At 41.3% G+C, this 12,506-nt stretch overlaps 1 protein-coding gene across 1 annotated transcript; it reads left to right on the top strand.

The window, feature by feature from the left end:
* The first annotated feature begins 3,185 nt into the window (after positions 1-3,185).
* LOC107650290 (endogenous retrovirus group K member 18 Env polyprotein-like) lies at positions 3,186-12,103 on the top strand. Its single transcript, XM_056824263.1, has 2 exons — positions 3,186-3,624; positions 8,445-12,103. Exon 2 carries the CDS (start codon positions 8,445-8,447, stop codon positions 10,443-10,445), a length of 2,001 nt encoding a protein of 666 aa, XP_056680241.1. The 5' UTR covers positions 3,186-3,624; the 3' UTR covers positions 10,446-12,103.
* Positions 12,104-12,506: the final 403 nt, after the last annotated feature.

The raw sequence follows: 12,506 nt of genomic DNA, 5'->3' as shown, positions 1-12,506 counted from the left end.
GATGGAAATTTAGAGAATATCTGGTTTATGTACTGAAAAAGCAAAAAAACAAAAAACAAAACTCATTGCTTAGAAAAATAAAGGCCTAGCATAGCTGCATATCAGAATATTGTTTCTTCTGCTTTTGCTAACATTTGATAACTTTGAGTGATTTTTTTCTATAAAGCTCCTATTTTAATTTTCAGTTTTAACATTTACCCTCATTCTATAAAAGTGAATGATATACAAATCATAACCACTCCCTCCTCTTGTCTGACATCTAGTGGAGGACATATGCAATAATGAACTAATCAACATGAAGTGATCCAGTCAGACAAAATGATAGCACTCATGGAAATGAGCCCTGAATAAAAACCCTGAAAAAGCAAGAGTTAAGTGACTTAATTTTTTTTTTATAAAACACAAATATCTTTTCAATTAATGCCTTCACTTAAACTTGATGGATATAGTAGGAGTAGATAAATTGTTTTATTTTAGTCATCATAGAATCATAAAATCTTAGTATAGAGAGGAATCTTGTAGATTATTTACTTTCAATGACACCTGAAAGATGAAAATGCTAATCTTCTGAAAGAAGATCAACTGACCTGTATTTTAGATGGATGTGAGTTCTCAAGATAGCCTCTGTTCTGTAGTTTAAATGTATTGAATAATAAAAATAATAATGTCATAAAATTAATTTCAAAAAATCTGGAGGATTGGTCAATAATGCCTCAGGCAACTCTTTAAAACAGAGATGATAGAAATTTATTTTTATCTTGATAAGTAGACTCTGTTTCCTTGCTAGATAATCTCTTTAGCAATGATAGCAAATATTTTAATTTTTAAATATCCTGAGATTCAGTACATTATTAATTATAATCTTTCATTATGATCTCTGTACAACTCTGTGTCTTAGGTGCATTTTTATAAGCAATTCATTTGAGGTTTTGATTTCTTATTCAATCTATCAGTTTTTGTCATTATTATTACTGTTTCATTATATTGCTGAAGTCATGGGTTACTCCTTTCCTCTCTGTCTCCAATACTGTTATTTCTTCCCCATTAGTATTTTTTTCTCTTCCTCTATAAATGTAATGCTTTGTCTCGAGTTATTTTAGCTTAATTTAGTTTAAAGAACAATTTTATTTATATGTAGGCTTCAGGCTGAATTTGAAACTAGAACTGAGACTTTACTTTCATTATAGAGTATGATCTACACCACTTCTTCCTGCTTCTGAATTTATTCCTCTCCCTTTAAAAAGCATCATTTCTTAACCCTGAATGAAATTGCTATGTACACTCTAGATCTGTGACCTGGAATTGGATAGTAGACCTTAGATGTACTAGCCCTCTCAAGACATCATTGGATGGTAGGGGAAAATGGTGTTGACTGATCACCTTCAGAGTTAGAAACTAACCTTTATGATGTTAGTTTATAAATATTTTACTTCACTGAAGTTACTTTGTCTTAAACTGGGGAGATAGGTTAAAGTATTTATTTCTTGTGCATATTTTTTTCTTTTGGAGAGATTTGATAAGTCATGAGAATTGAAGATAGTGTCTCATCCTCCATTGTGCTGGTTATACTATTTGTACCAATGAAAGCATGTCATTTCCCTGCCCACCCTTTCCCCTACCCCCAAAATGAGTAATGATAAGGACATTGTTGAAAGGTTTGTCAGATAAGAGATAGAAATTTTGAAAAATGGAAAAAACCACTATATACAAAATACAATAGAAGAATAGGAAGATAAAAACATTGAAAAAACTGATAGTTGCCAAAAATGAGGGCTAAGTCATAAACTAAAATAAGTTTGTGGACCAAATAATTAATTTCATTAAGAAAAATCAACATAATTTAAACTATATAAAGACTATATAAAGAATAATCAAATAAGAATCATTTGGTCTGATAAAAGTTAATTGCCTAACAAGACAAATAAATTACAGAATTGCTTTACTTATTTCTAAAAATCCATGTTTTTGGGGAAGGGAAAGAATTAACTATTTAATATTTGTCTTAAAAAGAAAAACATAATTGAAAAAATTATATATGAGTTATATCTACATAGGTACACATGTGCCTATACTTGTATGTATATATGGTTCCTTTTGAGAGGATATTTCCCCTTGGGAACTGTTAATTTTTGTGTTTTTCAGCCTACAGGAAAATAATTTGTTACATTAAAGTTGGATTAAAATTATTTAAGTTCATTTAATAATTTCCTAAAGGATTATTTCATTGACACAAATTTCTTCCAAAGTGAATGAAATGTTAGTGAAGCCATGTCTTACCTAATAGAAAAGGAATATTGTGTGAAATAGAGACTGTAGAGCTAGAGGATAAAAAGCATTTGATTTTTAATCTTCTCAGTTCTTTCCTCCTACTGGGCAAGAGGTTAACTAATTTCTACCTGGTAAGAAAACATGACTAGAAATATGAAGGCATCTAGTTTATTAAAAGCCTCTTAAGGACCCTTAGGTAAGATTAGATTCAGTGAAAAAAGAATATAATGGAACCTTTAGGATGTGTCATGACTAAGAAGGCTAAGATCACACCATCTCAGAGACTGATTTTATTGAAGGGCCAGAATAGTGTTTTGTTCTTTAAAGTATGAGACAAGACATGAAGTGACTTAGACAAGCAGAAAAAAAAATACAGAACTTGTTCTAGACCTGAGGTGGCAATCAATGGCACATATGCCAGAGGTGGCACTCAGAGCTCTCTCTGTGAGCAAATCCACTGTTGCCCCAGCACAGGGTACACCAGAGTTTGTTACTAGATGTAGCAGTCCAGACCATAGGCATTCTGGAGAGACAAGGAATGTGAGTGAGCTCATGGCCATCCTGTGCAGGGCAATAAATTTTATTGCCAGCGTGGCTGAAGTTTAGGCGCGAAACCTGGCTTTCCTTTGTCTCACTCTCCTGGGGATAATAACCCCACCTTCACCTTGTCATAAGTTGCATTATCCAATGGGAATACCCCAGGTAACTCATCCATATGTATTGAGGTATCATATAACTGTTCAATATGTATTGAGCTGTCAAGACTATAAATAAACGAGCCCCAGCAAGCTCCCCACACTTGAAGATCTTCTCCCCTGCCTGTCTCTCTCTCTCTTCTCTGTCTTTCTCACTAAGGCCTGGCCTAAACCAGGCCTGCCTTACTTCCTCTCTTTCTCCTAATGCTACCTAGCATTATCTACCTCCTGTAGTTTCTGATCTACTTTCCATCTGAGCTAGCATTATCCTCTGACCAGTATGGTGTTAAGTTGAGATCATTGGGTGGTTTTAGCCTGAATAGTCACACTCAGTGGTCGGAGCTTAGCTGTGGCTCATACAAATAATATTTGTCTACTGACTCGGTTATTCACATCTCTAAAGTCGGCTCGTTCACGCCCTTCGCGGGATCAATACTTCTACTCTATCTCTATCCTCTCTTTCACCCCTTGCAGCCTCTCGCAGGCCGGGAGGCTACATACTGGCCCCAACGTGGCTAGAACTCACACCTGCCACTTTCTTGTGGCATTCTACCTTTATTTCTCACAGCAGTAGGGAGGGCGCGCCCCGAGACGCGAAGGATTTCTCAGGCTAGGCGGGACGAAGCCAGAGAACAAGCCCTTCGAGTCTGGCCAACGGAAGGTGAGTTGTTCTCAGAGATGGGTTTGACTATTTCCTCCCATGCAGGTTATATACGACTCCTCATGTCGTTAATTGAACAGGAAGGTAGGAAGGTCTCTAAAGCGCAGATCAAAGCCTTGCTACAAGTAATTCAAAAGGCTTTCCCAGCCTTCCCATCTATGGGGACGCTAGAAGTTGCTCAATGGGACCTTATAGGACAATCCTTAAAGGACTATCAAAAGGAAGGTAACAGAGTCAGGAAAACGGTATTTAACACCTGGTCAATTATCAGAACTATCCTAGAGGATTTAGCTATTAGAACCTCCAATGCAGGGGAGAAGGAATCTCCACAGACTCAGGAATTTAAAAAGCAGGATCTCAAACGCACTGCTCCTGAGGAGACTGATGGGGGAAGGGAAGGAGAGTGTTCAGGATGGTCTGGGGATCCTCCAGAGGCCCCAGGCTATAATTCAAAGGAGAGTAAAACAAAAGAGTCATTTACAACTCCAAGGCTGTATCCTTCTCTAAACACTCTGACCCCTCCCCCTCCCACCCCTCCCCCAGACTACGGGTTGGCTTCACGAGCCTCTCTCGTGGCCACCCCACCCCCACCTTGCTCGCCTGAAGTTTCTAAGCCTGATTCACTCAGGAATGAGCCGATCTCGCCTACTCAAAAAGGCAAGGAGGATATTTCTGCTTTCCCAGTCAGGTATATAGAGGACCGTGAGGATGCCAACAGACGCATTGCTCAGCACAAGCCCATAGACTGTAAGGTCTTGAAAATGCTCAGAAGCAGCGTATTGAAAAACGGGGCAATCGCTCCATTCACACTAGCGCTCCTCAGTAACCTGGCTCAACAGACACTCACACCGGCTGACTGGTACCTGGCAGCCGAGTCCGCCCTCAGCGGAGGTGACTATCTGACCTGGAAGCTGAAATTCCATGATCTATGTTCCCTGCAGGCCTCCGAGAACAGGCAGGCAGGAATCAACGTGCCCTTTGAACAATTGGTAGGGCAAGGAGAATTCGAACCAATTGCTAGGCAAATCGCAGCCACAGAGCAGGTTTTTAACCAGATAGCCAGCGCTGCAACTAAGGCATGGAGAGCCCTACCCGGGAAGGATTCAGACAGCCTGTACACAGAGATCATCCAAAAGCAGAACGAATCTTTCGCTGACTTTGTGGATAGGCTCAGTACAGAAGTCCGCAGACATATCCCTCACGAAGATGCAGCCAAGGTTCTCATTAGGCACCTTGCTTTTTTAAATGCTAATGAACAGGCCAGGAGAGCTTTAGCTCCCATTAAAGCTACAGGGACCCTGACAGATTTTTTAAGAGCTTGCCAAGACATAGGCATGGGTGAGACACGAACTATTTTAACAGTACGTGAGCAGCCAAGAATGCTTAGAGGGCTATGCCATGCGTGCGGCAGGAGAGGTCACTATCGTAGAGCATGTCCAAATAAAAGATCAGGAAAGACTCCAGATATCTGCCCCAAATGCGGAAAGGGCAGGCATTGGGCTTCTGAGTGCAGAGCTGGCAATAAGCGAAGTCTTCCCAACACAGGATCTAACAACCAGTTAAACTAGACTTCGGGCCAGCCTTGAGCCCAGGAATAAATCAGGGCAGAACCATGAGGTGTTCTTTTCGATTCCCTATAATTGCAGCTGAAAGCATAGTACTAAAAGAGAAGTCAGAACCGACTTGGATTCCAGCTAGCTTTCGTTTTCCAGTACCTCAAGGTGCAAAAGGGTTAATACTAGGCAACCCTGACCTCATTGCAAAAGGTTTAGAAATCTTTCCTACATTGTTTCAGGATGAGGAGACAAATGGGCTCCACATCCTGGCTGCTGCAAAGCCAGCATTTTGCATTTCAAAGGACACTAATCTAGCTTACCTGACCATATTCCCTGAAGCTGATTTCTCCCTAAAGAGCAAGCTTCAAAAAAGCAGCCTTGACTCCACAGCCCATGGATTGTTTTGGTCTCAAAAAGTGACTCAGGATAGGATGGTAATGTCTTTATTTGTAGAAGACAGGGTTATCTCTGGCATCCTGGATTCTGGAGCAGACATCTCGGTGATCTCTGCTACGGATTGGCCAGAATCATGGGAAGTCATTGAACCTCACCAAAAGTTAATAGGCATAGGCACTCCTGAGCACATTCTCCAATCAGCGAATACTTTATCGTGGTCTGATAGTGAAGGACATAGAGGTATCTTTAAACCTTATGTACTAGATATTGCCCAATCTCTTTGGGGCAGAGAGGTGATGTCCGCAATGAACATAACATTGACCACATCGGACAAAATGCACACAGAATTTGTGGGTGCGGCAAGCATCGCCCCGCTATTCGCTGACCCTATCACGTCGTTAAATTCCAAACCCATTTGGATTAACCAATGGCCTATATCTAAGGAGAAATTAGTACATTTAGAAGCCATAATACAGGAACAATTAAGCTTAGGTCACATACGAGAATCAAACAGTCCCTGGAACACCCCGATTTTTCTAGTGCCAAAGAAGGCAGGGAAGTGGAGGCTAGTCCATGATCTTAGGAAGATCAATGAACAGCTAGTGGACATGGGGACAAGGCAACCGGGATTACCTTCCCCGGGTCCGATTCCCATAAACTGGAAGCTGATAGTTATAGATTTGAAGGATTGTTTTTTCAATATCCGCCTGTCCCCACAAGATTGTCACAGATTTGCATTCTCTGTACCCTCAATAAATTATGGTACTCCTTTCAAAAGATTCGAATGGCTGTGCCTTCCACAAGGGCTTCGTGTAAGCAGCTGTTTATGTCAGAGATATGTAGCTAATGCATTAGAAAAGGTTAGATACCAACACGCCAAATATCACATACTTCAATATGTAGATGACATTCTGTTAGCGGCGCCATCTAGTGGCGAGGTGGAGATATTGCTCTCAGACGCCACCAAAGCTTTAACAGCTGCAAATCTGGTGATCTCTAAGGAAAAGATTCAAACCACGCCCCCTTACAAGTACCTAGGAACACTAGTGTATGATCAAGAGATCCGACCACAGAAAATTGAGATTCGTAGAGATTCCCTGAATACATTGAACGACTTCCAGAAATTGTTAGGTGATATTAATTGGCTCAGACCTTTTCTAAAAATCTCTACAGGACAGTTGGAAAACCTGTATGCCACTTTAAAGGGAGATGCTGCTTTATCATCCCCTAGAACGCTGTCTCCCAAAGCGGAGGAGGAGTTAAAGGTAGTGGAAGAAGCGGTGTCAAAAGCCAGATTGTATAGAATTGATCCATCATTACCCTTAATAGCGTCTGTTCTACAGACAAGGTATACTCCCACAGGTGCTTTACATCAGGACCAACACATCATAGAATGGATTCATTTAGCCAATCAACAAACTAAATCCCTCACTAGCTATCTAGAACTTATCATTTTGCTGATAACTCAGATCAGGAAAAGGGCAAGACAGTTAACTGGCATAGATCCTAGTACAATTCATGTGCCTATAACAAGAGAGCAAGTTCAGAATTTATTTGCACAGTCTTTGCCATGGCAAATTGCTTTTGCAGATTATACAGGACAGATAGATAATCACATTCCTGCTAATAAGATACTGCAGTTTGTAAAATTGACTCCTATTATTTTTCCAAGAATGACATCCATGCATCCTCTTGTAGATGCTGTGAACGTTTTTACAGATGCATCAAAACATGGGAGAGCAGGAGCTGTAGTCCAGGATAGCACAATGTTATTAGACACTACTTATGGCTCTCCACAAAAAGCTGAATTGGCTGCAGTTCGCAGTGTACTAAGGGATGTAGTACAAGCTTGTAATATAATCTGTGATTCATTATATGTGGTTAATTTGGTTAATTCGCTAGAAACAGCAAAGATTAAACCTGTACCTGATGAAGAGTTATATCTCTTGTTCCGTACCACCCAGATGGTGATATGGCAAAGGCAGAACAAATTTTTTATAACACATATTCGTTCACATACTAACCTCCCTGGTCCTCTCTCGGAGGGAAACGCTAAGGTGGATACCTTAGTGGCATCTGCTTTTCAAGATGCAGTTAGATCACATTCTTTATTGCACCAAAATGCGAAATCTCTCAAATGCCAATTTGACATTACTAAAAGACAGGCACAGGAGATAATCCAGCAATGCAGCTCGTGTGCCCAGTTCTCCTCTACACCTCTTCCCCCAGGAGCTAATCCCCGAGGACTCAAAGCGAACCAGCTTTGGCAGATGGATGTGACTCAATATGCTCCTTTTGGAAGGTGGAAGTATGTGCATGTGACAATTGACACATACTCAAGGGTCATATGGGCCACGGCACAAACGGGAGAAAAAGTTTCCCATGTCATTGCACACTTGCTGGAAGCATTTGCGCATTTGGGCATTCCAAGTCAGATAAAAACTGACAATGGTACTGCATACACCAGCAAAAGGTTTGCAGAATTTTGCAAACTGTGGAATATAAACCACAAAACTGGAATTCCAGGTAACTCCACTGGTCAAGCAATAGTGGAGAGAGCTAACAGGACTCTCAAGAACCAGATACAAAAACAAAAAGGAGAGTACCTGACAATTTATGAAGGTGACATCTCTAAACCCAAACCTATTATTCCTAACAAATTGTTAAGGATGGTACTTTTAACTCTCAATCATTTCTCCATCCCAGAAGGGCTGAATGCTACACCTATGCAGACGCATTTTGAGTGTCATGACACAATGGACACGGTGCAGCAGCCCTGGGTTTTTTGGAGATTGCCAGGAGACAAAGATTACAGAGGTCCGAACAGACTAATAACGATGGGTCGAGGATATGCTTGTGTTTCCACAGATGATGGAGAGATCTGGACTCCCAGTAAGCATCTCAAACCATGGAAGGGACCACTTCCAGATGCAAGGGGAGCAGAGGAACAGGCTCACCAGTCTAGCACCGCACCGGCTGCCCGAGACCAGGACGAGAAGCAGACGAGCATCGCTGCTGTCTCCAGTCAGCTACCTGATGGTCAAGCGCAGGGCACCGGGATCGAAGGCAACACTGGTGAATGCACACACTCCGAACACTGACATTACATTTACTCTGATGACATTCACTATTTTGACTTTGCTGAACATCTGTCATGCTGAAGTCTACTGGTCCATCGTGCCCAAACCTCCTATTTTGAGAATGTTAACTTGGAGGGACAAGCCCCCTCTGGTATATGTTAACAACACGGACTGGCTACCACACCCTATTCTAGCCAAACGTGTTCCTCTAGAGTCTGAAGGAGCTCTGTACAATTATTCAGGATCTACTGTGTATCCTCCATTTTGTATGTCTTTTAGAAATTCGTTTATTGGTAATTCTTTCTGTATACCACGCAGACATCAAGCGTGGATTGTCAAAAATGCCACTGACAACAGTTATGTAGGGGTTGGCATGGGTGTGATAGGAATGGGAGATGAGTTAGCACGTAAGACGTTCCAACCTAAACACCCGGCTAACAAGTACCTATGTCCAAATCAGATAGGTACGGTACAAAAGGAGTTGCCATGGACAGATTGTTCTGTCCGAGTTCCCAGAAAGGTTAAGATGCCGGCAACCACAGACTTTAACATCTACAATTGGGCACCCAGGTTACGTTGTGGTCGCTCTGAACAACTGACGCGATTAGGCAAATACACTGACTATGAGAAATGGCACATGCCATGTCAGAATTTTCAGAAAATTGAGGACTTACTAGAAGTAGACATGGCTGGTTCTAGACTTGCTATTGAAGCAGGTCCTATACAGAACACGCAGTGGAAGATAGTGGCTGCCACGCAGCCGATATACAAGTTTAAGGTCAAGGTGAAGAACTCAGGACTTGATCTTGAGTATGACAGTCACGTTAATGTCACTGCATGTGTTTTTGCTCCTTATGTAATGCTAGTAGGTAACAACCTTCGAATTTTTAAAAATGACCAAGGTCTATATGAGATCAACTGCACAAAATGCCGCCTACATCAATGCCTTAGTCCTAAACACCAAGATTCATATGTTGCTATCATGTATCATCCACCTTTAATGTGGGTACCTGTCGACTTGACAGAGACGTGGGCATCTGCACCTACTGTGCACATCATTCAAAAGGCATTTAACATGGTTATACATAGGTCCAAGAGAATGGTCTTGGAGATTATAGGAGCCGTAGTCTCAGTAATTGCCATGATCACATCACTAACCACGGCAACATTGGCATTAACTTCCTCTATCCAGAACCATGAGTTCATACAGGAAGTGGTGTCTAACTCTTCCAAATTATGGCACACTCAGCAGAGTATTGACTTAGCTTATAGAGATGAGCTGGACAGTTTAAAAGATGCTGTGTTTTGGTTAGGTAAAGAGGTTGAAGCTTTACACACAAGGATTACTTATCCCTGTCATTACAATCAAACGGGTTATTGTATTACTCCGTTGCCATATGATAATGTGTCATATGAATGGCAACTGGTCGTTCAGCACATCAAGGGTGCTTGGGGAAGCCATAACAGCACCTTGGACATTATTAAATTGCAACAGCAGATCAACAAATTAGACCAAATTGTATATGAGAATGAAGCTGCAAACATAGCTGCAAATTGGGAAGCAACTTTATCTTCCCTGGATCCCCAAAATTGGTTTGGTAGAGCTAACTTAACCAGCATTGGTACTATCATTTTATTCATATTATTGGCTATGGGTTTGATTATACTTTGCAGCAGAAGCTGTAAAAACAGAGCCTACATTCAAGGCATACTGCCAGAATTGGCACGGTCTTATCACACTAGGCAATTGGTGCCTGAAAATGTTGAATTGAACACGACCGTTCCATGAAAGACCAGAGTATCATGATATTTTACATTCCAATCTTTGCTATATACTGAGAAGATGAAGGCATGTTTGCTATGTCACATGTCTGTCCCTCCTGAATTGTTCAGAGAGGATGTTTTTTCTTTAAAGGGATCTCTCCCACCACACAATCAAAAAGAAAAGGGAGAGGAATCTTATACAGATCAGTATTTCTAAGAAATCTTACAGAGATCAGTATTTTGCTCTAAGATCAGTATTTATATTTTAGAGGACACTTTTTAAAGTCACTTTTGATTGATCAACCTTGAATTTTTCTTTTACACTATTAAGGACAGAACTTTGAGTATAAAGTAGGTACTGTTAATGCTCTGATCCAAATTATGAAGGTGCCAAGATTTCTAGAATTACAGTCACCTTACGGTCAGTAAACATGAGAACATGACAGAAATTGTTAATTTTCAGTTGACCATTCTGGAGAGTGATGTCTGATTGCATGCAACGGGAATCATAATGAATCTTTCATTATGGACCAGACAGCCTAAGCCACGGTGATGCATTTTCCATGTGAAATGGATGCTTGAGGTTGGGGAATGCAGAGACATAGTGCACTGACGCCCTCAGTCACTGGATGTCCTGGCATCGTCCTACCAACCAGTTTCTTAGGTGGCAGGCATCTGGCAGTGAGAGCGAATAGATCCCAAAGATGCAGAATCAGTTCAAGAGAAGGAAAGCATTTATCCTTCGGGTCCAGAGGAGGTCAGTTTTGCTAATCATGATGAGATCTGACAGCTTCTCATGGTTCTGACTGGTGAAGAGTGACGTGGTTAACTGAAGCACCTATCTTGTCAGACAGAGGACTTCTACCTCATGAAACCAGGATCAGTGTTATGGAAATTATTTTTTCTTTTTGACATTTTTATATCTTATATCATTATTTTGTTAAGCACTTAGATAGAAAGAAAGTTCACACTTGATTTTTATATTTGAGTTTTATAATCTGGTTTGATTTTCTCACTTTGAATTATTATGATTGTGCACCAGTGTGTTTATATTTAGCGTGTGTTGAGTTACATTTTGATATTACTCTATTCATTTGTGTGTCAAACAAAAAGGGGGAGATGTAGCAGTCCAGACCATAGGCATTCTGGAGAGACAAGGAATGTGAGTGAGCTCATGGCCATCCTGTGCAGGGCAATAAATTTTATTGCCAGCGTGGCTGAAGTTTAGGCGCGAAACCTGGCTTTCCTTTGTCTCACTCTCCCGGGGATAATAACCCCACCTTCACCTTGTCATAAGTTGCATTATCCAATGGGAATACCCCAGGTAACTCATCCATATGTATTGAGGTATCATATAACTGTTCAATATGTATTGAGCTGTCAAGACTATAAATAAACGAGCCCCAGCAAGCTCCCCACACTTGAAGATCTTCTCCCCTGCCTGTCTCTCTCTCTCTTCTCTGTCTTTCTCACTAAGGCCTGGCCTAAACCAGGCCTGCCTTACTTCCTCTCTTTCTCCTAATGCTACCTAGCATTATCTACCTCCTGTAGTTTCTGATCTACTTTCCATCTGAGCTAGCATTATCCTCTGACCAGTATGGTGTTAAGTTGAGATCATTGGGTGGTTTTAGCCTGAATAGTCACACTCAGTGGTCGGAGCTTAGCTGTGGCTCATACAAATAATATTTGTCTACTGACTCGGTTATTCACATCTCTAAAGTCGGCTCGTTCACGCCCTTCGCGGGATCAATACTTCTACTCTATCTCTATCCTCTCTTTCACCCCTTGCAGCCTCTCGCAGGCCGGGAGGCTACACTAGAAATATAGAGGGAAGGGGGGGGCCAATCTGTTCCCCACCCCCTCTCCATGTGTGCCTGAGGCATAACCAACCTCTCTAAAAGTTTTGCCTTTACTGTAACTAGACTAATCACTGTGAATAAAGTATTTCATATGGGGTGCTCAGGGAGGAGTAATATCTTTGGTATGGAGGGTTTGTTGTGCCCTCCTAGGGCAGCTCTCCAGCCTCTGACCTCTACCTGACACCCATCTCTCACTTGTGGCTCCTAGTAACTGCTAGCATGCGGCA

Source organism: Monodelphis domestica, chromosome 3 (genome assembly GCF_027887165.1).
Source record: "Monodelphis domestica isolate mMonDom1 chromosome 3, mMonDom1.pri, whole genome shotgun sequence".
Lineage (NCBI taxonomy): Eukaryota > Metazoa > Chordata > Mammalia > Didelphimorphia > Didelphidae > Monodelphis > Monodelphis domestica.
This window is presented reverse-complemented; position numbering and strand designations above follow the sequence as displayed.